This window comes from Vicugna pacos, chromosome 25, assembly GCF_048564905.1.
Source record: "Vicugna pacos chromosome 25, VicPac4, whole genome shotgun sequence".
NCBI classification, from domain to species: Eukaryota; Metazoa; Chordata; class Mammalia; order Artiodactyla; family Camelidae; genus Vicugna; species Vicugna pacos.
The window spans coordinates 6,768,948-6,796,564 of NC_133011.1; the positions used below are offsets into that span (position 1 = coordinate 6,768,948).

Sequence of the window (27,617 nt, forward strand, 5' to 3'; positions counted from 1 at the left end):
GAGTATCAAGAGAAGAGAGGCTCTCAAAGATTTTAATGAGGGTTTCTAATATTTTAGCAAAATTTTAGACATTCTCTATTGGCACAATTTCCAATAGCATTTGGAACTTCATGTCTCTGTCACATGTTGGCAATTCTTGAAATATTACAAACTTACCACTATTGTTATTTGCTATGATAACAAGTGATCTTTGATGTTACTACAACTTGAAGGCTTAGATGGTGTTTAGGGTTTTTTAGCAACAAAATATTTTAAAATTATATGCATTTTTTTTGGACATAATGCTTTTGCACACTTAATAGATTACAGTTATAAACATAACTTTTACATGCACTGGGAAACCAAAATATTCGTGACCCACTTCATTTTGATGTTTGCTTTATTGTGGGGGTCTGGAACTGAACTGGCAATAATCCCTGGGGTACGCTCTATCACACAAAACTTGCTTTCCACTCTGTTGTTTTGTTCTTCAAGGTAAGACCCCAATCAGATATTCCCCCAACACACAGCAGTGGCTTGTGGAACACCGTGTAGTCTGCAGGCTCCACACAGTTGCTTCCCCGCTCGCTGTGGTTTCACACTTCCACCAAAGAAGGCATTTTAAAATTTAGGGGTGGGAATGATGACATTACTGAATGGTTCAAATTTATATTTAAAAAGTAGACCTTTAAATATTACTAGTATCCAATTCTTAAAAATATACTTTTAACAACCACTTTCAAAGTGGGACAGTCACTGGGAAGAAAGTAAGATTTGTGTTCATATTTTTGTTTATTTTTCTAAAGCCTATTTTTCGTTTTCTAATACACATATTAACACAGGTGCATGTATATATATATATATATATATATATATATAATTTATACAGATGCATACAGGGGTTGCATAATTTTTTTTAAAAGATAGGATGTAAAATCAATTATACTTGGAGAGTAGTGGTTGGAAAAGGCTGTCTTCCAATCCTGGCAACCTAGGGGGTGAGTCCTCTCTTTCACTGAGTAACTTTTAAAGTCTGAGAGCCAGTCTGCTTGCGCAGTTTGCTTCAGGTCAAATAGCCACTGATTTCTTACTCCATCCATCCCTGTAAGGGAGGCCCTTCTAAGTGTCTTGCTAACCTACAAAGACAATACAAATGGGACTGTTCTACTTGGAAGGATGTGATTTACTTCAGTAAATTAAAAAGTTATCCAACCAGTGAAGAAAATGGATTCAAGTGGCTCCTCTGAGCTCCAGGAGGCAGTTAACCACTAACTGAAAAATATTTTAGAAGTTTGGAAAGAACTGTCACAGATATGTAAATTCAGTAGTTACTCAGAATAAGGTTTAGAATTCCAAAACTCCAAAATAATTATAATAGATATTTATTTAAAGTAATACATTTATACCCAGATAGTTCTAAGTTGTACATTTCAGGTTTAACCAACTTCATAAAAATATTTTGAGGACAGCGGCATCTGCAGATTTCAACTACATGATTATTTCTTTGCCCATTCTTCTTTCTCTTTTCTTTCCCGAATAACCTCTTTCAGATATGGTTCAAGGTAGAATTTATCCTAAAGAATAAATTAAAAAATATATTATATGCCACCATCACATACTCATATATTGCAAATACTCATTAAATCTTAAACAGAAGAACTCCATCAAAATTAATTTCCAACTTAAGAAAATATATTTTCAAGCAGACTAAAAACTGTCTGCTTTCCTAAAATGTAAAAACTCACAAAGATATTGTCACAAGCTGCCTTGACAGGTTATTAGAGGAAAGTCTGTCAGAGAAGAAAAAGGAATGAGAGCCTAAAGGTTTGGCCTGATTTCAATGCAGCTCCAGGGGTGAGAGTTTGCTTCAGATTGTCCTTCTGGGAGCCAGAAGGCCGCTCAACGGGCTGATCCCATGAGCACCACCATTTTTTTTTCATCTGAGCAGAAAGCAGACTGCAGAGGGAGAACACCACCTGGGACGCAGAAGACCTGCATTCCAGTCCTGATCTCCGTATCAGAGACCCGCTTAGCGATTTGGGAAGTCACGTTACCTCTACGGCTCAGTGTGTTTTATGTCTGAAATACGGAGCTAACATTTGCTCTACTAACCTCACCAGACTGTCATAAGGATATGATTTGTTTGACACAACTTTAAGAACACTAAAGTACTATACAAATGAATGTGCTTCTGTTTCTAATGCTCGAACCTTAACAGCCAACATTATCAGATACATAAAAGCTCTTCTTCTACCTCCTCATATTTCGTCCACTGCTCTTTAGGCAAGATCTGCTGCCTCATGGACAGGTCCAGTGCTCTCTTAATGCGAAACACCCTCTCGTTATAAAGGTGCTCAGGAAGCCTTCTTATGGCCTCTTTTACATCGTCATTCTCATATATTGTATCATCTCGCATTAAGCCTATGATAGAAAACAAGAGAGTTAGACTAAATATTCATTTCAAATTAGGGAATTTTTTAAAAAATGAGTGAAACATTTTTATGAGTTATAACTTAAGTCATTAACTTGGGTGAAATATAAACAGTTAAGTACGATGGAAACTCAGTGCACTTCATATATAGTAAAATGGGTTATTTCTTAAATGGTACTATTGAAACAATATGAGCCTTTTAAAATCTACTTTTACCAATTTTATCTACAGTAATTTTAAAAAGTTAAAATGTCTACCTTGTTTTTAAACACATATCAATAAACCACATCTCTACTTTCTTATACTTTAATTCTGACATCAAGGTATTAAAGAACCTTAAAAGGACAGTGTACTAAGGAAATCAGTAACATTCAATGATGCTTCCATCAGGCTTCAATTACACAAGATGACATTCATGGCCAAGTACACAGTTCTAAAAAAAGTTCAGGCATCAAATAATTGCAACGATGTCAGACATTTTTAACATTTGAAAAGCAGAAGAAAACACAGATACTCACCCAGCTTATTAAACCCGGCAGCATTGTAATACCATTTTCGAATACCATCCAGCCACCGGCTTGATGCTGCAACTGATATTGTCACATTGTTAGCTGCTAACAATTCACTTATACCGTGTGGAAGCAATTAGAGAACACAAACACAGGAAGGAATTTCTTTTAAAAGGATATACTGTATATACTGTAGATAAAAATTGCTTACTTTATCTATGAACAAAAGTGACTGCAGGTAAAAAATCAGGTAGTAAGTCATGGGGAAAAAGGGTAAACTGAAACATCAAATATACAAAAGATCATAGGTACAATTACAGTCCCTCGATGTCCACTGGACATTAATTCCAGGACCCTCCTCAGATACCAAAATCTGAGATGCTCAAGTCCCTTACGTAAAATAGTGAAGTATCTGCATATAACCTAAGCACATCTTCCAGTATACTTTAGCTTCTATTGTTTGTGTTACGAGGGGGAGGTAATTAGGCTTCTTCATTGATATCCACTTGGAGGAGGTACTGCGGATTGAACCCGTGACCTCTTGGGTGCTGAGCATTCGCTCTGCCACTTGATATATGCCCTTCCCTCATTCCAGTATACTTTAAATCATCTCTACATTACTTATAATACTTAATACAATGTAAATAGTTGTAAATACAAAGTAAATGCTAGGTAAACAGTTGCCCAAGAGCAGCAAATTCAAGTTTTTGCTTTTTCAAATTTTCTGGAATTTTTTTTCCCAAAGATTTTCGATCAGGAGGTTGGCTTAATCCACAAATGTGGAACTGGGGACACGGAGGGCCAAATGTACTGCCACCCTCACTTCTCAAAGTCAAGCACCCTATTCCTTTATGTCCCTCCGCTATCATCAAAATTGAAGGGGTGGGTGGAAAAGAAACTACGAACTTCTCCATCATTTGTTGTTTCAGAAATAGATTACAGGAAAAACTAAACTTTTCAAGGGAGTTGGAGTTTTATGAAAAGGTGAGATTTCATGATATGCAGGTAGGTCTAAATGACCCCTATCCCCACCCTCCACCCCCCAAATTTTTATTCTACATTACCTTTATTTCACTTGGTTACTCTCTTAGAAATACATGTATTTCTAGGATTTTGTCATTTAATATCAATATGGACTAGTAAAAGAAGCCCATTTTCCTTCTCCCAAGCAGCTAACTTTACACCAAGGGAATGAACAAGGAGAAATATGTACAGTTAAAACTCTTTGGGGAACAGGACTGAGCCTAATGGGTTAGCCGGTAGGTACTAAGGGCAACATCATTGTGCCTGATGTTTATAGAAGAGCTATGGTATAGAAGGGGAGGTATGCCAAGTTCAAATTTCCCTTAAAACTTTGTCTTAGGGCTAGCCCCTTACCAAAGAAGGAAAGCAAATTTTCCTTTTACTCCAACCTCTCCTTGTTCCCTGCTCCTTAGCACATCACAGATTACAGGGCTTTAGTAAAACTCCCTGGAAATTAAGCACCACGTGTAACACTGCTTTTAGAAAAATAACTAACAAACAGTCAACAATCTATAAACATACTTGCAAGAGACAACTTATTTGTAAACATATTTATCAGTGATGGTGATGATTAACATTCACTGAACTTACTGTGTGTCAGGCACTATCCTATTTGCTTTACCCTCATTAGCTCGGGTTATTTACAACTCGCCTGTCGTTGCAGAAGAGGAATAAGGCTTACTCAGTTATCCCACCCGAGATTAGAGGCAGTTAGGGTTGAGGCCAGGCCTATCTGCTTTCCAAACACAGCACAGAAGCAGAATGCCGTCAATATTTGTCAAGTTAATGAAATAATGTTTTCTTAAATGTTTCTCCCACCCACAAAATTTAGGTCATTTAGGTTAACGAATTTTTCTGGCAAGCTGACGTTTCCTGATAGCTTCACAATTGCTCTGGGGGCAGAGAGAAAAGGGACCAACATTTTAAAAAAACTATTTCAATTTATACCGCCAGAGGGCAGGGATTGGCAAAAATAAAAAAAAATTCGGAAAACCGTATTTGATGTTCACGTTGTTTTAAATATTCCGGTAATTTCTGCATCCTATTCCATGACAAATACGTTTGTTCTAATGCCTACAATGAATACAAATTTCTCCAAATGCACAGATCAAGCTGACGTTCCAGATCAGCCAAGGTTAACCTGAAGCTTTGCCGTAACCCTTGCTCTAATTCCCAGTAGGAGAAGCGCGAGGGATGGAGTGAGGTTTCCAATCCTATTTCTTCCGGTCACTTTGCCTCAGTTATCTTATCAGCGTAAAAGGGAAATTAATACCGTCCTTGTCGCGCGGGCAGGAAAATGCATCGAACTGACAACGCACATGACAGCGCTTGGCTCACAGCGAGCACTCAGTTCACTTGGGTTGGGTCAGCCACTAACTGTCTCCTGATGCCCTTGAATCTTCTAAGGCCGAGGGGAAGGACTGCGCAGCACGCGCTGCCCGAACGCCAGGGCTGTGAGAGCCACCGCGGGCACCTTCACCACCCGCAGGTCTCATCCCAACCCTCCGGGCGAGCCCGGCCAGGAGACAGCAAGGGGGTGGGGCCAGGACGTCCTTTAGGCCGGCCGGAGCCGCCGCCTTCCCTTACGCCGCAAACCTGGCCACTTAGAAAAAACAGAGGAAGAGGAGCAAGTTGCTGCTAGAATAAAAGGTTGAGCGCGGCGATGCCCGCCGACCGGGACGCCGCTCACTTACCGGCAGGCCTGCCCGCCATTTTGACCCGAGACAGAAGCGTTGCCTGCTGGGTAAGTCCTAGAGGACGCGCAGGGCCCAGAGCGCAGGCGCTTCACGTCACGTCGCGGGGCGAAGGGGGACGCTCGCGCAGGCGCAGTTCTGGCGTCCGACGTTCGGCACCTCAGAGCGCGCCTGTCCGTCAGGGCTGTACTAATCCGGTAGGCTTGGAATCCCGCCCAGTTGCAAGACGCATTCCTTGTGACATAATGGGAAAGATACTAGGCAAGGAATTAGGACGTCAGGTCTTTAGCCTTGGGTTCTGTTACTGACGAGCTCTGAGAGTTTCGGCAGTATTTATTGTGCCCTTTGTGCCAAAGAACACGCTAAGCGTTTTGTGGGCATATTTTCATTTAATTACGAATCTGTAAAATGAATGCTACTATGATTATACCACTGTAGGGAAAAGGAAACCGAGGTTCAGAAAGGTTGCATAAATTGTCCAAGGGCACATAAGCTAGGAGAAATTCAGATTCATCTTCCAGAATCTGAAGGACTCAGATAAAACTTTGGCACTCCTTAATTCTAGGGCCATATGCTACACCACTAATCCCAGAGACACCAACCCTCTATGACATTCAATTTCTCTAGGTGAAGTTCTACATCAAGTATTTTAGTGGTTAGTTGAGAAAAAAAAATGTTTACTATTAAATCTAATATGCATAGCAGAATTTGGATGCAATTTTAAGGTAAAAGCAAGTACACTTTTAAGGTCTCAGTCCCAACATGTTAAATCTAACGTACGAAAAACTAGGGGCAGCCGTATCACAAATTGTCGAGGGAGAAAAGTTATTACTAAAGGATGCAGAACAAAATAATTGGTTAATTAGTAGACATGGGGCGGGGTGGGAAGGGGGCAAGTCCGACCCTCTCTCTACCCTTTTCGCTAAAATAAGTTCCAGATATATTAGAGATTTGAAAGTTGGCGCGGGGTGGGAGGGAATACCTAGGGACAGAAAACAGTTGGAGTTAAGATAACTGATAGCTCACTCAGTTACTGATGAACTTCTATCAGCACTACTGTCTTGGTCAGCTCAAGCTCCATGACAAAATACCATAGAGCTGGGTAGCTTAAAAACCAGACATTGATTACCTCACAGTTGTGGAGGTTAGAAGCATGAGATCAAGATACCAGCATGGTCAGTTTCAGTTGAGATCTCTTTTCCTATGGCTTGTAGAGGTCTGTCTTCTTACTATGTCCTCATATGGCAGGGAGAGAGCACTCTGTTTTGTCCCTTATAAGGACACTAATATCATGGAAGTCTCAACCTTTTGACTTCATCTAAACCTAAATTATCTCCCAAAGGCCCCAACCAAATACCATTACATTGGGGGTTAGGGTTTCAACATGTGAATTTGGAGGTGGAGGGACAATTCAGTCCATAGCAACTACCCACTAATGTCTTTTTCTTCCATCCTGAGACCTAGGACAGTACAGAATTCCATATAATTGTAAATTCAAAAGATCTCATGATCTGAGTCACAATCCAGTTCTAAAATTCTGTTGCCTTCTCCCTTCTCTGTGCCCCGCAATTTCTCAAGTTACTCAGTGCCACACATAGTACTAAGAAGTGATGAATGGCTGCTCCCAGACTACACCAGCCAAAGTCAAGTCTGAGATATGAAGAAATGCAATACACTTGTAAGTTGGCATATTGCCACAGGAAGTACTCAGTAAACTCTTCTCCCTTCCTTTTTACCCTTCAAGTTTCAGTTTGCTGGTTCCTGGGTGAAGACAGTGAGAAGGAAGACCTTGCTGTGGGATCAGATACCCAAGACTGCCGCAAAATCCAGCTCCTACAGGTATTAAGTCTAGAGAGCCTGGATGTTTGCTGATAATCATTAGTATTGATTCAAAAATTATTTTTGGTTTTCCTCCAGTCATATGGCAGGATTGCACTTCTCTGCCCCCATTAAAGCTAGGGATGGTCCTGTGATGCTTGGGCCAAGAAAAATCCTGGCTCAAGTTTCCAAGAGGATAAGCACAGATGTGCAAGTGTCCCATGAACCAGAGTGCACCAGCCCAGAGTCAGTGTGGGAGGGGACTACAACACAAGTGCAAATACCAGGTATGGTTCCTTGGGGGCCACCAGTATTAAGTCTACTCAATCTTGTGACCCCCAAGGCAGGTAACCGAAGTCATGATGCCTCATTTTACAAATAAAAAATCAGACTCAGAGGTTAAATCACTTGCTCAGAATTATATGTCTAAATGGTAAATGGAAAAAAAAAGTATCAATTCATGCTATAAATCTTTACACACTGGCAGTAAGTCAAAGTTTTGTTATGGCCTTTTACCTGGTCTTACTGCTTACTTTCAAACTACTGTCGTCCCTATTCCTTGTCCTTTCCTGATTCTTAGCAGCCAGCTGTGGCCAACTATGAATATCTGTGCTCAGGAACGTAACAGTGTAGCTAATGCAAAATCGACTGTGTTTTGTAGCATTATCTAAGTGAGTAGTATATTACGTAGGTAATACTTTATGCTACAGAAGCTCCTAACATTTCAAAGAAAATAGAGCTGTCTTGTGATGAAACCACTTTAAAAGACCTTGAAAATAAAGAGGATAATCCCTTACTGTTCTCATCTTCACCAGAGGGGCAATACACCAGCCTCCAGTACAATGACTCTTTCTCTAAGCTTGCTGTATCTTCAGTTCTCTCTTTCCCAAGGAAGGAAATCGTTGAGTCAAAGGTGAATTACGCTACCAGGAACTTGTAAGAAACATCCACCAAAAGTGTACCCAAATTTACAGTAACAAGAAATTGTTTCCAATATCAATTGAGGCTTAAGGCATTTATTTTAAAATATATTAATTTATTCATATATACATTCATTTACATTATTACATTTTAACATTCATCAAAAACTAAAGAGTTTTTAAGAATTTTTCAAAGTCCTGTACTGAGGCCTTGGCCATCTCTTCACAAAATATTTCATCAGGCATAGATACCAGTTTGTCCAAAGAGATGTAGTTAGGTTTTGCTGGATCATACTGTGCTCTTCCTAAATAGGTAAGAAACAAATGCCTTTCTTTGACTTTGAACAACCTTGTATTAAATACCTAGGGAAAAAAAACAGTTAAAAAAAAACATTATGCACTGAAAAATGAACTGTTTATTTGGCTAAAAATTTTAATAGGCTAGCAAGTACAAAGTTTTGACCACATGCTCTGTTAAGTATGATAAATGCTAGAGGGTTTAAACCCTTTGGCTTCTGCTAAGAAATTCTGATTAAAAAGGGACTCAAAACTTAACAAACAACAATTGTAAAATAATAAAGGGCTACATTACAGGCAAAGACCAGACTAATCCAGGGAGATGGGAGAAGCTGTTAAGAAAGCAAATTCTCAGGCTCCACCCCAAACCTTCTTAACCAGAGACTTTGAGAGTGGGGCCCACAAGTCCACCAAGGGAGTCTCATGCCTGCCAAGTTTGAGAACCAAAGTTAGAGATCAAGGTTTACAGCATCAAAGATTGTGTAAGATTTCATACTCTGTGATGCTCCCCTATTTTTCCCTTCTTTCTTTCTTTTTTAATTCCTGGTGCTCCCTCTGACTGGTATCAGAATGAAATGTACCTTGACCTCAGGGGAGCGGCTTACCCACCTTGGGGTTAAAACTCCTGAGGGAGTGGAATGAGGGCAGTAACTTGAAAAAGGAATCAGAAGCGGGCTAAGTCCTGACAGCCAGATGCAAGAAAGGAGGGAGACCTGGGAGATGTGGCCAGACTTAAAACAGAGCCCCAAGCTGAAGACACATCTGTGAGGCTCGGGGCCAGGCCCAGTGAACCACGTTCAGTGTTCCGTCTCAGGTTCTTCTCTTGGCTGTATTCAGATACACTGGGGATGCTCCACATGGCACATAACCTCCAGGAGTCATTATGTTCAAGTGGAGACAAACTAATTAACAGATCACTTGGAAAGGCTTGGATTCTCTCTCCCCTCCCCCAACCTCTCCCTCCCTCCCTCTCTCGCACTCTCTCTCACTCTCGCTGCTGACCACCAGGGACCACTATGCAATGTCAGAAAAGTTTCATCCTATTAATGATCCATTAAATTCTCAGCAAATAAGCAAAAACAAACACAAACAAACAAAAAAACCCCCTCTAAGTGGAGAATTACTGATCCCTTCTCATCCTAACTGGACTCCAGCTCTGCCTTCGCAGAAGCCCGCAGGCGAAGAGGAGAAACAAGGTCTTAGCGGAAGCAGAATATAGCCTCTTTCCTGCACTAGTGACTTCCTCATGTTAATTACCGCCACTGCTTTGAAATGAGTAAATCAACCATACTTATTAAGTTAAAATTGTTTCCCTGTTTTTAATTAATCATAAAAATAACTACCAACCAGAACTGTTAAACTGCTTTTGCATGAGAAAGCTGTTTCACAACACTAAATTTTTAAAGCACCAGCCAAAAATTTAAAGTCAGTATCAGTTCCCTCATGGTCCTGCTGTCAATTAATGTATTTTTCTACTAATTTTTTTTTTTTTTTTTACAATATTACCCAGACCCCTAGGAGTCTGAGAATCCTCCTGCTATGGAAGCCACAGCTGTTCTACAATTGGACTTCTCAGAGCTAGGAGGTGGGGGGCCTAAAACCTGTTTTTTCAAACAACTGATTTTGATGCATCTAGTCAAGTTTATAGTTCCCTCTCCTTGGAAAGTCTCTGTCCATTTTTGAGACTCCACTCATTCTACTGACAGCTCAGCTGTCACCTTCTTAGAGTGGCAGTATATCCTAGGGAAGCGTGTGCGTTTTCAAACTGACTGCCAGGGTTCTAATCCCGGCTCTGGCCCGTTACCTGGGTAACCTTGGACAACTTACTGAATCTCTTTATGCTTAATTTCTTCATTTGTAAAAATAGGGATAACAATAGTACCCACCACATCTGGTTGTTGTGAGGAGGAAATGAATTAATACAAGTAAAGCAGTAAAGACAGAGCTGGCACATAGTAAATAAGCAACCAACGGCTGTTACTATTTCTGTGCTTTTCCTACCTCTCCTAAATTCAGTCAACAGCTCTGTAAGATATCTGGTTAAGACGCTAACATTATGGAAAGTGAGTACATTTTAAGAACTTGTCTTCCACACGAGATTACAGGTTCCACAAGAACACACGACTCATTGATTTTTTTTTTATCCTCAGATCTTTCCTATCATGCTCTACAGTCACTGAGTTATCTACCAACCCAGTGGAAAACAAATTGTTACTGCTTTTTAGTTGAAGATGATTTACTTTACAGTGCTTCCATAAGCCAAATTTGCACTACCAGGCTTCTAACACTTTTTATAATGAATACATATGATAAAATGGAAAAATTCTCTATTAAGGACCCATTCATAGTGAAGCATGATAGATAAATAAACACAGCTGTTTGTGAAGGGGAATTGTACTGAGCACAGTCCAGTTCGGAGAGTTATATTAAAGTCATATTTCTTTGCCCACCTTTACATCAGGAACACATGTACCAAAGGGAGTAGAAGGATTACTTTAATGAAATTCAATCTTTCATTTATCCAGTGAATACTCACTGAGTGTCTATTCACATGCCACACAGGGAAGAAGGATGACTTTTATGAGATTCAATCATTCATCTGTTCAACAAATATCTATCCAGTACCTACTAATCGGCCCGGTATAGTTTCAGACTCTGGGAATTCAGCAGTATATAAATCAGACAAGATCTCTGCTTTCAAAGAGTTAACATTCTTGTGAACAAGCAGATAATGTCATCCACTCGGCAAAGAACAGTAAAGTCTAATTACTTTAGAAAATGTAATTATGGCTTTGGCGTGATGGCTAACTGGAAGTGTTCTATGCTTTGATAGATCATTACAATATGGCTTATTAACTAATGAATTTAGATAGATTGTGAATAAAAAAGTACACTTAGAATTGAAAGAACCTTTAAGAGCAGTGGTGTATTTCAAACCTAAATGGAGAAAAGCGTAAGAGAGAATAAGTTAGATTCCAACAGGTAGAACCAGGAATAGGTGCAAACCACAGGGAAATAGATTCGTCACTTATATGTCCTCAGAGATGTACATGTGTGCCCTAGAAGTTGTAAACTGTTCACAGGTGGTCCCTCGACTGCATCTGCTGGATGTGTTCTTGATCAAAAGATGAGGGAGAAAAAAGATCTTAATGCAACTCTCAGAACTATACTGCAATTGGTCCAATTCCTTCACAAACAGCAAGGGGTTTTCACAAGTGGACAGCACTGTGTGCGAAGAGCGATGACAGTGCTTACGGAACAGAGAGCCACATGCTCCTTACCTGTGGGAACTTCACAATGATGTGGTGGGGAACGCGCATCACGTTGTGCACGTAGTCAAAAGTCTCGGTAAGTTTCCTTTTATTTGCAGTTAACATCTTTGGGATTTTGGTGATCATATGTTGAATTTCATTATGTTTAAAACCTAGTTCAAGTCGATAAACCTAAAAGAAAGCAGAGTTGCTATGAATCACCGACAGAAATAGTTATTTTGGTAATATGCCAGAGGACACATTGATTCTTTCAAAATTTAAAATTAGGATGTTAAAATCTGGAGACGGCTATGCCAATGCCCTTAAGGGTTCATGGCTTCCTGCTTCTGGGGTAACCTGAACTTTAAACCCCTCTCCTGAGAGTGAGCTACTCACAGCCTGATGATCATCACGAAGATCACCAAGGAGCTATCATAATTATGGGACAGAAGAACGGTGGACAAAGGAGGACTGGTCAGGCTGTCTGTGTGGGCTCCACACCACACAGGCGGGCAGTAAGATTATAAAAGTGCTTCCTGAGCCTCTGCTTCCAAGCACCCTCATATACATGTCATCTGGAAAAACTACATGTCAAAATTCCAGAGATCACCTAAATGTGGGTTAGGTCCTCTGTGTGTAGTCAGTCTCCTGAGCCCCTCACCACCCACTGTTCTGGTCACCGTGCATGCAACCCCTCACTGAGCTGTAAGCACCACAGTGCAGGGACTATCTCCCCAGCCCAGAGCATGAGCAGGTACTCAACAAAATTCTTCAACAGCTGAGTATGAGACACTTGAAGCACCTCAGAAAATAGTCTTTATATAATTCCAAATACCACTACAGCTTCGTATGCTAACAAGTCAGCTGCCCTTGGTTCTATACTGTCCTCATGGAGGGAGGACAGTGAAGAAGATCTGGGATGTTCTGTGACAGAACCAGAGCTGGCAGGTGGCACAGGTTCTGAGAGCAACACACTGGCCACTACTCTCTTCAAAGAAGCCTTTTTTTTGGCTCCAGGCTCCACAGCTCATGTTCCCCTGAGGTGACAAAGACACAGACCCTCACACTGGGCAAAGGGAGCAGACATCCAACCTGCTACTCGAGGATTACGGGGATCAGTGTCTGCAAGGCCACTTATTCATGCCACACCGGCTCAACATGTGAAAATATCAGAAACTAAAATCAACTGCTTGCTAGATATTTATTGTATCATTTCCTTGTCCGTCTTTTTAGAAGTAACTTTTTTTACAATCTAGTTTTCTTTAAGATGATGGTAGCAAATCTATCCTCTTCAGAGGACTTAAACACTTAAAGAAATGGATTCCTCAAAAACTTACAGGCATCTGGGCATATATCCAGAAGGAACCCTACTTCAGAAAGACACCTGCACCCCAATGTTCATAGCATCACTATTTACAATAGCCAAGACATGGAAACAGCCTAAATGTCCATCAACAGATGACTGGATAAAGAAGATGTGGTATATTTATACAATGGAATACTATTCAGCCATAAAAATGACAACATGCCATTTACAGCAACATGGATGTCCCTGGAGAATGTCATTCTAAGTGAAGTAAGCCAGAAAGAGAAAGAAAAATACCATATGAGATTACTCATATGTGGAATCTGAAAAAAAAAAAAAAAAAAAAGAACATAAATACAAAACAGAAACAGACTCAAGACATAGAATACAAACTTGTGGTTGCCAGGGGGAAGAGAGTGGGAAGGGACAGACTGGGAGTTCGAAATTTGTAGACACTGACAGGTATATATAGAATAGATAAACAAGATTATACTGTATAGCACAGGGAAATATATACAAGATCTTGTGGTAGCTCACGGTGAAGAGTATGCAACAATGAATATATGTATGTTCATGTATAACTGAAAAATTGTGCTCTACACTGGAACTTGACACAACATTGTAAACTGACTATACAAAAAACAAACAAACAAAAACAAACAAACAAAAACTTACAGGTGTCCTACCTTCATATTTTCCTTCACAGGCTCCAGACTTCCAGTAAGGAGCCTTGGGAGACGAATTACCAGATCTCTAGTCTACGGTTATAAAACAATCTATTATTAATACATTTGCATATTCAACTGGTTTGGAAAAAAACAAAGCATTACTAGGAATACAAAACTAAAATGTAAAATACGACCCAGTAGAGAAATGCTAAGCCTAGAAATATATAAACTTAATACTGTTTGAGGAAAAAATTAGTGCTGAGAATAAAACTTAAGGAACTAATTTTATGGAATTATTATAAAACAACACAGCTATATGATTACCCTAGCAAGGTAACTCATTTTTGTACAGAAAATACTAGGCATTTATAGAATTCATGTGGGACGGGTATCGGTTAGAAACAGGAGATTTAGCAGTTACTAAATGTAGTTGATGTGGAAACATACAAATTCTCCCCTTTTCTTTACCTTCTTCACACTAAGTTCAAGTTCCTTCTGAAAAAATCCCAATCTGTTATCCAGTCTTTCCACTGAAAAACTCAGCAAAAATGGTGCATTTCTGACCATCTGTGCAATGTCTGCCTTACTGAAATTTTTTGACTGTAGATAAGCCACTCTAGAGAAACAAACAGAATACATGCACATAAGAGAAATATTTAGTGTCACGCGACTTTCCAAAGTAACAACATTCAATAATAAGGGCCCCAAAATGGTGAGAAGAAAACAAGCATTCACCAGCTCTAGAAGGGCTTCCACGTACGTGCAGACACAGACAGTGTTTCTAACATCGACTGATAGATTCCCTTTTCAGTTAACCTGACATTTTATTAGTTGGTAGAAAAAAATGAAATAGATTCTGTTTAAGAATTTTTCTTTCTTTGCTAAGAGTAGAAAACACACAAATTAAGAAAAGAAGAGATTCAGAACTCTTTTTATAAAGAAAGCCTGTCAAGAATGGCTAAGACTGAAAAGAGGAATTTTTTCTTTCAGTACATTTACTGAGAATGTATTTTCATAAATAATTTTTACTAGAATCTTTCAATATGTATTTTGTTAATAACTGAGAACTTTCCTGATAAGTTTCTGGGAACCAAAGTAAGGTAGTAAAATATAGAGAGTCTGACTATAAAATTACATTATTTATTTAAAAAAAATCTATAAATATACAAAAGGCAGTTTACTTAAATGCCTAAAATTCCAGGACATGATCTTGTTTAATTCTCACCACGAAAACAAACAAAAAACAAACAAAAAAACCCTGTGTGACGAGGTAAATGTCCCACATTGCACCTGAAGAAACAGAGATTCGGAAATAACTTGTCTCAGACCAGCAGCTAATTAATTACAAAGCTGAAATTTAAACTCACGCATGCCTACTTCTAATACCTATATTTTTATACCACATATCAGAACTTATATTTTATACTCAGTAACTATTACTCCTTTAAACCAGTCCCTTAGAGGTGATGAGAGAAAAGATTGATAAATTTTAATTACGTAAAAATTTTAAATGCAAGGCAAAACAAAAACAAAAAACCCACCATCAACGAAGTCAGACAAGTGACAAGCTGGGAAAAATACTTACAACGTGTCACAGAGAAAGAACTAATTTTGTTAATATATAAAAGACTGCTTACCAAAAAAAGCCCATTTAAAATGGCAAAGGACATATAGAAAAGGAAATATAAACACAAGTTTGACACATGGAAAGATCCTCCAAACATCTGATGGGCCAAACGTCATTTCCAAAGCAAAAAAGAGGCATTGTTCTTATCTATAAAATGAATTGAACTCATAAAGTTTGATGACACTGGATTAGTGAGGATAACAGGGAACCTGGCACTTCTGTACACTGTTGGTGGGAATGTAAACTACAACTAACTTACATGAAGGACAACTTGTTGATATCTGTTAAAAGTACACAAGCACACACCCCAGCAATGACCTAGCAATTCTACTTTTAAAAATACATCCTACAGATACACATCAATATGTGTCAAATGATGTACATACCAGGGGAGTCACTGCAGCATCTCTGTGATAGAACAGACCAGAAACCACCAACGTATTTACCAAGAGGGGACTAGACAGACCCATAGTCGGGTTAAGAATAAGAAGAGCCAACAAAAACCTATCTCCAACATGTAGTTACGGTTGGGTGCAGAATAGTGTGTGTAAATGCTACCAACTGTGTATGTGTGTTCTTGTGTATGTGTGTACACAGATACACACACATGCTTGTATATGATAGAACATTCTTAGCAAGTTGAGGAAAAAACTTGGTAATAGTAGCTGCCTCCAGAGATGGGTCTTGCAAGGCTGACAAGGGTCGGGAATAAGCAGGTGGGAAGGAGGTTCACCAATTTTTTTTTCTTTGGTTGCATCAAAGATCAGTATCTGATTAAAATGTTACTGAAACTGTTGTTCGTGTTGTGATAACTTTTCCACTAAAAAATTAAGTTATAAGGCCCAGCCAAAAAAAAATTGCTGATAATTTAAATGCAGATTACTCATTTGTATATTTCAAATTCTCTTCACTGGAAAGAAAACAAGCATATGAAATCAGTATTATAGAAATTCTAGAAAATAAGACTGCCGTACATAACAGAGCCAGAAGCTAAGTTCAGTAAAGATTATCATACCCTTGCCTCTTCCAGTAGCTTATTTTTCATTGTATATCCTTTTGAGTGCATGTGGATAAATTACCTATTAAAAAATTCCCAGTAATTTTTTTAAATGCTCCACAGTTTGCTTTGTCAGTCAGCCAGGTTTGGGGACCATTAGTCTATACTATCAACGTGAAAATATTCCTTAACTGTTAGCGGCACGTGTGATCTTGAGCAAGTTAACTTAAGCTCCATTTAAGCTTATGTTTCCTGCATAGAATTAAAAGTAGGGAGACAGTATGGTGTAGTAGCCAGGACTCTGGAATTAGACCAAGTGATTTGAATCCCACCTCCGCCACTTACACTAGCTGGATAATCTTAGGCAAATTATTTAACATCTCTGTGCCCTTCCTGTAAAATGGTGATATTAATAATAATGGTGCACTGACAGCCTCTGAAATGGCTCCCAGTGATCTCCACTTCCTGGTATGTACCCTTCCCTGGAATAAACCTTCAGCAAAAGGGCAAGTTGGGTTTTGAATGGGGAGAGAATTAGTGTTCCAGGCAGCCAGGAGGAGCAGAGCTAGATATGTCAGCCTGTCTCCTAGAATCAGTCTTTCTCTCCCTTGTGCTGTAACAGCCGGTCTAAGTCACACCAGACTGTCAGTCCCGTGAAGGGAGAGAGCGTGTCTGTCTTACATGGTTCAGGACTAGCTAAGTGCCTTCGTATATAATATGGGCTCAAATTATTCAATGTAAGGAATGCAGTTTTTTTGTTCTATTTTTCCATAATTCAGAGATAAGGCATTAGACCCTGATGGTTCAAGGAACTGCAAAGCTCCCTGAAATCAGTGTGAGAAGAGTCTGCAGACTAGTTAGGACACCGCTGTAGTATTTTTCATGTGAAATGATGGGGACCTGAGGTTAGGTATTCAAAGTGAAGATTACGAGAAATGCACTGACTGATTTGAGAGAGAGAAAAATAGAACTGACAGGCCTTGGTAAGGTATTAGACGTGGATGACAAAAGAAGAGAAGCCAAGTTCACACCAGTATTTCTGATTTGGGCAACAGGGTGAACAGTGCTCTCACTCAGGGAATCTGGGAAGACCTGATTTAGGTGAGAGGTGGAGATGATGATAAATCCAAGATGTGAACTTAGAGACAAGGACTCTGTCTTACTGTGGTGTTCCCAATGCCTAGCAGGATTCCTACCTCACAGGTCAGTACTATCTCACTGAATCAGTTCTCACAGAGAGAAGTACAAAGATATTTATAGAAATGTTATTTAAGGAAGAAAAAAAAGGAAAAACCCAAAATAGCCAACTGACAGAAATGATTAAGCAAATTATACAATAACTTGCCAAAGAATGTCAAATGTCAGCCACTGAAAATTGGCCAGAAAAAAACAATAGAAAAGTTCAGGCTCTCAAAACTTTAAGTGTAACCTCAGATAATTTAGCCATTTGTTAATAGATTAAAAAGAATTATTCAAGTTTCCAAAGAGAAACAGTTAAGTATTAACTTAGCAATAAGCTGAAAACATAAAAATAATATTGGGTAGTTGAACAAAAGAACTGACCCAGATACTTAATTCTGATCAAAGAATGTCCATAACAAAGAAGTAGCATTCACATTCATCATGTCAGTAGATCCTGGTGCCACTGAGACTTAAAAACTAACTTACACATATATTTCCTTTCATAACCACTTCTTGGGTTATGTGAAAATCATTCTAAAAGCCATACCTGGTCTTAAGATTTTCAAGATCTTCAGAGAAAATAGCATAGTTTTTAGTGAAGAATGTTCCTAGTTGGTTATCCTCTATACCCAGATCTTTAAGAAACAGGACTATTTGCTTAATGTCTTTTTCAAAGTCCAGTCTCAGAAGGAGGTTGGCTGCATCCGGATGTTTTTCTATCTTGGATAAATCCACTCCTGCAATAAATTACAAACACTACTTGAAGATAACCTTAGCAGAGTCATTAAACTGCATAGATAGAAACACAAGAAGTCAGTGATGGAGATCAACAACCTATCCAAAGGAGACCTGAGACAGGTCAACAGAAGCTTCTAAATATTTTAAAACTAAATTGGTTGCAGAAATAAAAACAAATTAAAATAAAAATGCAGAATTTATTTCAAAGCCATGTATAGAGGGAAACAATACATTTGGGGCTAAACTTCCACCCAAACCAATTCATGCTGACCTAGAATCATCATTTTTACCTACAGTTTCTTGAATATTGTTTGCAGATTTCTTATAAACCCCTAATGATCTCCATGGTAACTGCTTAACTGATAGCTCTGCAGGGTAACAAACCCTATGAATAAACTGTTACTTTCTTTGGAGTTTATCACTTCTTTAGTTGTAAGTATTATTTAAAAAATTTGTCTATGATCCCCTTCAAGGGGGAATAAAAGTGACCCTATGTCTTATCATTGCATTCTCCAGGTTTTTAGCACAAAGACAAGTACCTCAAAGGAGCAAAAGAAATGTCTGCATGAAACAGGTACACATATGTAGCTCTGCCCTGAAATACACAGCAAAGCAGAAAGTGCCCCACCTTAACCTTCACATATCCTCATAATCTTAAGTAATCTAAGTAAATGAGACAAGGGACAGGAGAGGAAGGAAGAAGGGGGAGAAAGCAAGTTGTTATTTTAAAGTATTCTTTGGTCATGGATATAATTAGATGTCCACATTAATTAGGCAGGGAATCAGAGTAACCTTTGATTCCAAATTCTCATTAAAACTGAGCATTTTATTCTCTCGTTAAAAAAAAATTAAACATGAATAGGAAAGGCCTATTCTTTATCTTTAAAATAAACAAAGACAATCGAAAACTTTTACTTAAGACTTAAATTTAATATCCTTAAAAATATTTCTTTAGGTTAAAAAATAACTCAAACAGATTCCTAAATGCAACTTTACAGTCTTAAATATAAAAGCAATGAAATAAAAACACTTTTTAAAGTGGTGTCTACAACCAGAAAAATAAATTGTAAAATTCTATGTATTATTAGATCCAAATATAATTCCAAACCCAAATTTCTTGATATTAAACAGGTATTGATATAAGATGATCATGAACAGAAAAATAGATTACACACACACCCTCAAAACAGATCCAGGATGAACAAAAAAATATACAATATTTATGTATACAATAACAATGACATTTTAAATCAATGGGGGAAAAGACAGACTTCATTACAATATAATGGGACCTCTAACTATACATTTGACAAATAATCAAGAGTTCCTTCTATATCTGATACAAAAATTAACTTCAGATGCATTAAGAATCTAAATGTATACTAACTTAAAAGCTACTAGAAGAAAACACAGAATTTTAAAAATAATATTAAGTTTGACTGCATAAAAATATAAGACCCACTGTATGGCTTTCTGTAGCATACATATATTTGCATAGAAAAAGATGGGAAGAGCTACTCGACAAATTGGTGACAGTAGTCAGGCCTCTGGAAAGTCGAACTGGAGATGTAGAGAAGGTAAGAGTTCTTCCTCCTGTAATAGGTGCACTTTTAGTAACTGGATGTAATTCTTTTGTAATTTAAAAATATTAATAGAAAAATAAATCAAATTATTGGATGGATGGATGGGTAAGTAAGATAGAAACTAGTTCCAAAAATCTGTGATAAATGTGGGAAGGGATGCTTTAAAAATAACATAAAGGGTTCAGACCTCAAGTGTAACTAAACATTACAGCTGACATGTGCTGAAGTGCCTTGCTCAGCATGAGCTGTCACACCCTGACTGTGCTGAAACAGAAATCCTGAAAAGCCGCTTTTTAACAGCAACAGGAGAGCAGAATCTCACCAGGAGAGCACACTGCTGTCAGCACAAATCATTTGGGCTTACTCACGATTTCATTAACTTGAAAAAATAGTCACTGAATGCCTCCTACGGAACAGGCACTTCCGGGAATATAAAAAATGAGTAATACATGATTCTAACTCTAGGTGACCATGTTCTAAGCTGGCTTTAGCCCATCAGTTTAGTAACTAAAATTACCACTGTATTCAGCCATGGATACACACATTTAGTGTATCAATCGGGGTCTGACAGGCAACAGAAGTTGCCCTACCAAGTTCAAGTGAAAAGAACTTTAATGAAGGGACTCTGTACAGTGGTGTGAGCAGAGTCAAGGGAGCAAACAAGGGCATCCCTAGCGCTAAAGAGACAGGGAGAAAAAAGTATTACCCGAACCCAGAGGGAGCTGGAAGCGATTAAGAAAGGGCTGCCCAGTGGGAGCTGTTGTCATGGAGCACAGTGGTTACATGACCCAGAGCAGGGAGGGGATAGGGGAAATATTCCCACCTGCCCTCCCTCTCCTCCTGCAAGTGCCTCCCACTGGCTGACGCTGCTCAGAGGCCAGCTGGCAAGGAGCCCCCGTGCAGAGGTTAGCCTCCTGGGATACGGAACAGACAGAAAGGCAAAAGCAGATCTGAGAAGCAGAGAAGAGCCAGGGTAGCTGGGTCCTCAAAAATGCTGTTGGACAAACAACAAAGTCTACACTTTTTTCGGGCTGGGCCACCGTGCCAAGGAAAGGAGCCAGAGCCTCAAAAATCATGAAATGATTGACAAAAGTTGGGGTCACATGGATCCTTGTAATTTAATTCCAATTTTGTTATAAAACAAAGAGACACTATGGGTCTTCAACAAAAATATAAAAAATAAAAATACTGTTTGACAATGTGATCATGGTTTCTCTAAGGTGCTGTCATTTAAGTTACTGCCAAGATATGCCGTTGAAGTATCAGCAGACAGATGAGGGAATGGCTGAAGCCTATTTCAAAGCTCCAAGCATACTGTGAATTATTTAAAGGCAGGGACCACGTGGGTCTTACATTTATCTTGTATTTACCCGCAGCACCGATCACAGGATGGGAAAGCTGTTCCAAAAGGAAGGGGACCGGCTTTCCTGCTGGAAGCAGATGTCACCTTTCTCTCGTCTTTGAACCCACGGGAACACTTTATTTGTATCTCTTTTGTGGGATTTATCACTTGACCTCTCATTTTTGGATTTCAGTTATTCTTCTATATGTATATTTAGATGCTTCTGAAGACTTGAAGCTTCTTGAGAACAAAGGCCATTCCCTGTACATCTGAGTAACCTGCACAGGGACAGACGAGTAAATAAGCATAACAGCGTTACTAGTGCCAGGACTGAAGTGAGCAGGGGGTGATGCGAAGAGCCCAGAAAGGGGGGTCACTCTGCCCGGAGGGTCAGAGACGACACTCAGGAAGTTACCTGAACTTGAGTGAAGTTCTCCAGTTATCAGACCTGGCCAACGAAAAGGAGGGGAGTGGCAAGCAAGTGAAGCTAAAAAAAAAGGTGAGTAAGGGCCAGGCCAGGAAGCGCTTTGCAGGATTTCAAGCAGGTCACTGACACAATCAGGTCTGCATTTCAGAAAGAGCACCAACGGCAGAGAGATTATCAGGGCAATGCTGCTGAAAAGAAGACTATCAAGGTAGGAAGCTCCTAATTTTTCACTGAAAAATGAGGGCTTAAACTAAGGCAGTAACTGAAAAATGAGAGAAGCAATGGATTTGAGAGATAATCCCTTACCTGTCCTGTTCCTCTCAATCCCCCAAAGGAGGTTCTTTTTTTTTTTTTTTAATTGAAGTACTATCAGTTAGTGTGTCAATTTCTGGTGTACAGCACAATGTCCTAGTCATGCATATACATACATATATTCATTTTCATATTCTTTTTCATTAAAAGTTATTGTAAGATATTGAATATAGTTCCCCAAAGGAGGTTCTTTATCTGGAAAAAATCAAATAAAAGAAGAGCCAGATCCAGAGATAATGGGAAAAACAGAAGGTTGCAATAAGGCGCTAGACTGAAAATAAAAGGACTAATAAAAGTTTGCACTGAGATCTCTTGGCTGCCTTCCACCATCCAGATCTAGGCGCATCCTACTGGTCAAGAAGCTAAGCTAGTTACAGAGCAGGCCTAGAGAGAAACCATCCAAATCAGGAGGGTAGTGGGCTCCAGAAGGAAGGTCGGGGGTAGTAGGGACAAGAGAGTGAAAAATCTTCTGATAGGACTGACTGCAGGAAAAGCTGTCCTGGGTGGCCATTGGAAGGTGTGGGAAAATTTAAGAGAAAACTAATCAAATGAAAAACAAAGCAATGATTAACTCAGGGAAAATGAAAGACCACAGAGGAACGGAAACAGTCATAGTACACTCCCCAAGAGCAGAGAGCAATATTTAGAATTATAACAGTATCAGTGACTAATGATTTATCTAAAAACTGTTGGGAGAATTGAAGAGAATTAGGGGAAACATATGTGTGTGTATGGAAGAGACTAGCTGATGTCTAAAACTGATGAACCAAGCAACAGCACTGTTAACAATTACATAAACATTTAGAGGTTAAATACAAACAGAAAGAGCTGAAAAAGCAGACACTCTGGGATCCGGATGCAAGGTCAGGAAGGAGGAAGGTGGGAGGACGGCTTTTCTCTAGAAGCCTTTCCACACTATTTGACTTTGATTCATGGGTATGTACTTTGGTAGAGATTAAAAATGCTAACTTAAAAAATAAGGCGGAAAACTAAGTGCCGAGTACACTAAAGAAGTACTTGTGGGTTACTCAGACTTACCTAGGAGCACTAACTTCTGCAGAGTCTCCGAATGATCCACATAGTCTCGAAGTGTGAATGAGGACGGGGGCAGTGGAGGGTCTGCAATAATCTGAACAGCCTCCTCCTCAGAAACTGGCTGCAGTGGAGACAGCGGAGGCAAATCGTCCAGTCCTTTGAAGCCAGGATGTGGACAAGTAGAAGCAAGTCAGCTCGTCAGTCTGGACACTTGAAGCTATTTCTATAAAGACAGCCTTTTGCCTAGTTTGCCTCTTTTTAAACCTTGGCATCATTTCTGAGTTCAACATCTGAGAAGTCCCTATATTGCCTACCTTCTAAGAGGTAAGATTAAGACTATTTAGAGATATCAACTACTGTTTGTGGGTGAGTTTCTATTCCATAAGGACATCCTGTACAAAATTCCTTTCCTTTCTGACACTTTTAATCAACAGATACGAATGCTAAAGATCGACTGACCTTCAAGTACATTCTGAGAAAGAGATCGAGTCTGCCACGGCTTGCTCATTTGGCCAAAAGTACAGCATATTCTACAGACCTGAATTATATGGGTTAAAGTCATCACATCCTGAAATGTCTTCATGTTGATCCAATCCCTTCTCCTCCAAGTTATTCTCAAATATGTCTATAAGAGGACTGCAGTGTTCTGTTTCTACCACTTGTGATCCTTTGCTAAGGATGTAACCCTCCTTTAGTTCAGCCTTGATTCTGAGGTTTTGTTTTAAGTCAAACACGGTAAAAAAAAGATGCTGGGAACTGTAACCTACCTTGAGCTAAGGAATCAGGGCTGTGACTTTTTTGTTCTGTTTTTTGCCTCTAATCACTACCCTTTCTCATTTCTCATGCCCAGCCTCCCCACCATGCCCTTACCCTCTAGCTGGCTTGCCTTCATATTCTAATGTTATCTCATTTGCAGTGAAATAGTCCTTGCATAGGAATATTCCTAGAATAGGAAGCACTTAGGAGGGAGCAGACTTTTGCAGTGTTCTGCTTGTTCACTTTGTTCTATTTGTTGGTTTCGTGGCTGTTACACAACTAAATGCATTATGTCAAAATTCATAAAACCGTATCCCCCCAAAAGGATGACTTTAACCTGGGTACAATTATACCCTAATTAGGTACAAAGAATAGGGTAATTAGACCCTAATAAACCTAATTACCACAAGAAAAAAAATTTTTTAAAGAATCTAATAAGAAATTCAGAAAACAAATGTTATTCATATAGCTTAAAATAATCATATACGTATTAGTCTATAAACTTTTTCTTAGTAAACTAGAGGCACAACAGAAACAAATGAATAGAAATGGCATTGTTCTTTTTCTTTCTTTCCTGGCACAAAGTATGACTTGAAATGGGCTAACAAAATATAAACAGGCAGCTTGTTCAAACTACCAAAGTGGGGTAAAGGGGAATTTTCTGAAAGTTCAGAATTACCTTCCTCAGACGGCTCAGAGTCAAAGCTGGGTATCTTCTGTGTCTTCTGTGACCGCGCATTCACAGCAGGAAGCAGAGTGCTTTGGACAGAACCAATCTCTTGCCTATTTGAGCTGGTAGTCTGGGAACAATTCCATAAGGAGGAAGTCCTATAAGTCTTAAAACCACACCGGAGAAAGCAATCATCAGAGGACAGCTGAGGCTGAGCGAAAAAGCCATGCGACAATGTTTTTCCTGGTCTCTGAAAACGTTTTCTGAGTTGGGTAGCAGTAATGAAGCTACTCAGTTTAACTGAGCTGAACCACCTTGGTATCTGTTGGGCTGACAGGGCCATTTTTCTTAAAGTAGCCTACAAAAGAAATACGTAACCATCAAAAAAGAGAAACTTACTTTATGTAAGTGTTTAAAACAGTATTCAAACAGCAAAAAGATAAACTGGAGATTATTTTTTTCCTATTAAAAGATGCTTAACGAATTAGATGACTAAAGCAGTCAGATGTTTTCAAGCACAGGAAAACCCCAAACAAGGAAGTTTCAGTAACAAACCAAAATACAGGAACCTCTGAACTGGAAAAATAAAGATACGCTGTACAAGTTAAAAACCGAAAGCAAAATCAATGGTGTAAGAAAAACTATTTAAAACAAAAATCTATAAATGTTCAAATTACAGCTGAATCTGTTAATTTAATATTTAAAGACAAGGTGATGCAATTAAGTGCTCTTGAAATTTTGTTCAAAGGACGTGTAAGAAGCAGACTGCTGATCAAAACAATAACACTGAATTAGTCAAACATATTTTATGTATGTACATTGGTCACAAAATAAAAACAAGCAGAATTCTACTTAGTCTTAAATGAATCATCAAAATACCGCTATCTAGAAGGCTGTTTCTTGCTTCATCCTCAGGGTTGAGCATTACAGACTATTTCACAGATAAAGCTGTTTCTCAAAAGGGAATTGAACGAGTTTTGCCAAATTTTGTTTCTCTGTAGGAAAAAAGAAAAAAAAAGCCTTCCAAAAAAAAAAAAAAGTCAAAACTAACAAGCAAAATGAACAGACAGAAATATATAAGCATCCAGCAATGAATACATATATATTTTGACTGGAAAAGCAGTTGTTTTTAGAAGGATTTTTCATCAGGAAAGGCTGTCATTGCTTTAAAGTCCAGGAATATGAAGGACTTTTATATTTAGCCTGATTAATTCAAGGGTAAATCTGATGCATGGTATTTTACATTAAATAAGATAATCCACATAAAATACAGCGTAGAGTCCAGCATATGGAAAATGCCCAAAAAATGTTAGCCATCATCATCATTACTGATTACAACCAAACATAAATGAATTCTGAGTTAATTGTTGCTTACAACTTTTTGATTTCTATCCTGAAATTCAGCTTGCTTTATGCTCTGAAATAGACCAAATAAATATAAATACTTGAGGGTCTAATCTCCTCTTAGAGATTTGCAGCTTAGGAAGTCTCCTGAAAGGTATTTATAAAAGTGAAATGTCTCACTGTCATTCTTAAATGATTTTAGAAAGGAAAAAAGTATTCACAATAGCCTTGGGGGGGTGGATATTTTTGTTAAATTTAGTAGGAAATGAGCCTCCAAACCTGTTGCGTTTTTCCTCAATCCTACAACATTCTTTGCACAGCAATGTTGGAAGAGCATTTAATTGGAAGACAGAAGACTTAACTTGACCTTAAGACTGTTTCTCCTGGTGGTCTAGCACAATGACTAGTCCATGATAGGGGTTTCAATAACCATTCTCTAAATGAGTCTTTAAAAAGTTTATGGGTACAATACTTCTTAAGATCCCTATCAGCGTAGATCCCTATCAAAGTTTTGACTTCAAGGTCTATGCATTTTGTGCTATTTCAAAGAAAACTCCTGAAATCCCAAATTCACTCTGAAGCCTTTAGAGCTAGGTTCAAATGAAAACTCCTCCCACATTAGGAAGATTAACTTTTGAATTGTAACAATATGCATTAAAAGATCTTTATGCAAACAACTAATGTTTATCCTTCTGCTTTTATCTTTTCTATATCATTTCTTTGCTGTGTATACTTCTTAACAATTGCTTAATTATTCATTCACGAGAGCAGGGCTGGGTCTCATCTCTGGATCCACCCTCCCAGAGACTACTCCCCACTAGCCCAGGGCCTTGCACTGTTTCAGTGGTTATTGGACGGAAATGAATCAGTTGCAACTACGGTTAACTCATTTGCCTACAGAGTATTCAAAAGCGGTTATGGATGTGTGTAAAAGCCCTACATCGTGGTAAGTCCTCTAACACGACTCTTTCACCAAGGTTAAAATTAAAGAAAAAAGCCTTAAATAATTCTGAAGTTCACTAATATACCAAAAACTAGTTCTCAACTGTGCGCCTCAGTACTTCGTTAGTAATAGTAATTGGCACTTAAATTTTCTTTGGTGAGGGTTCAAGATTTCGACCTCCGCAAGGCTAATGAACGAAATCAGAAGATGAAAGGTGGGTGGAGGGAATGATTTCGCAATAAAGGGCCTCTCATCGGCTGCCTGACGCCCTCCCTAGGCCATTTTAACAAGTTCCTTTTTCAGTTCCCACACCGAACTTCCGGAGGAAGCCCGTTAACACACTGGACCTCCTTCTGCGTCCTCTGCAAAGAGCGCTAATAAACAGGCATGGTTGCGTCTTCTTTTCATCAGCCAAGGAAAAATACAAAACAAAATTAGTCACCCTCGATTGGGCCACGAAGGCCTAGAGGCCCCGGGGCGCCGCCTAGATCGGGATGGGGCCGAATCCGAACCCAGCCGGGCGGCTGCCCCTCGTGCTCCGGCGGCCCCCGCGTTACCTGTGGCGAGGCCTATGCCTCGTGGTCTTTCTCGCGGTGGCCACTCGCCCAGCCAGGCAGCGCGTACCGCCCGGCAGCGCAGCTCACCCGCTGGTCCGCCTGCCCGCCGGCGCCGCCGCGCTCCCTCGCCCACGTGGGCTGCGGCGGGAGTGGGCGAGACCATCTGCGAGGCTGCGCGGGGGGGGGAGCGGGCGGCGTGCGGGGACAG

The 27,617-nt window shown here is 39.3% G+C and overlaps 2 protein-coding genes across 4 annotated transcripts; both read right to left on the reverse strand.

Moving 5' to 3' along the window:
* Window positions 1-1,345: 1,345 nt before the first annotated feature.
* On the reverse strand, window positions 1,346-5,725 carry UQCRB (ubiquinol-cytochrome c reductase binding protein). Its single transcript, XM_006218742.4, has 4 exons — window positions 5,637-5,725; window positions 2,929-3,000; window positions 2,234-2,400; window positions 1,346-1,553 (listed from the first exon to the last, which is right to left on the reverse strand). Exons 1-4 carry the CDS (start codon window positions 5,653-5,655, stop codon window positions 1,476-1,478), a joined length of 336 nt encoding a protein of 111 aa, XP_006218804.1. The 5' UTR covers window positions 5,656-5,725; the 3' UTR covers window positions 1,346-1,475.
* Window positions 5,726-8,465: 2,740 nt separating this feature from the next.
* Window positions 8,466-27,557, reverse strand: MTERF3 (mitochondrial transcription termination factor 3). Of its 3 annotated transcripts, none has more exons than XM_006218743.4 (8): window positions 27,410-27,557; window positions 24,575-24,923; window positions 23,143-23,295; window positions 18,250-18,439; window positions 14,365-14,512; window positions 13,915-13,986; window positions 11,953-12,114; window positions 8,466-8,737 (listed from the first exon to the last, which is right to left on the reverse strand). In XM_006218743.4, the coding sequence occupies exons 2-8, from the start codon at window positions 24,906-24,908 to the stop codon at window positions 8,543-8,545; spliced, it is 1,254 nt and encodes a 417-aa protein (XP_006218805.2). In that variant the 5' UTR covers window positions 24,909-24,923; window positions 27,410-27,557; the 3' UTR covers window positions 8,466-8,542. The 3 variants fall into 3 exon arrangements, with proteins under 3 accessions (XP_006218805.2, XP_072805586.1, XP_072805587.1); XM_072949485.1 differs by lacking the exon at window positions 27,410-27,557 and adding an exon at window positions 27,295-27,399; XM_072949486.1 differs by lacking the exon at window positions 27,410-27,557 and adding an exon at window positions 25,445-25,553.
* Window positions 27,558-27,617: the final 60 nt, after the last annotated feature.

Excerpts from the sequence above, each read along its gene's own strand:
- UQCRB (XM_006218742.4), bottom strand. Across the intron at positions 2,401-2,928 it reads TGCCGGGTTTAATAAGCTGG|GCTTAATGCGAGATGATACA; the intron begins GTGAGTATCTGT and ends TTTCTATCATAG. Across the intron at positions 1,554-2,233 it reads AGTGGACGAAATATGAGGAG|GATAAATTCTACCTTGAACC; the intron begins GTAGAAGAAGAG and ends TTTATTCTTTAG.
- MTERF3 (XM_006218743.4), bottom strand. The coding sequence starts at position 24,908 with ATGGCCCTGTCAGCCCAACAGATACCAAGGTGGTTCAGCTCAGTTAAA. Across the intron at positions 13,987-14,364 it reads TTGAACTTAGTGTGAAGAAG|ACTAGAGATCTGGTAATTCG; the intron begins GTAAAGAAAAGG and ends TTATAACCGTAG. Across the intron at positions 8,738-11,952 it reads TCATTGTGAAGTTCCCACAG|GTATTTAATACAAGGTTGTT; the intron begins GTAAGGAGCATG and ends TTTTTTCCCTAG.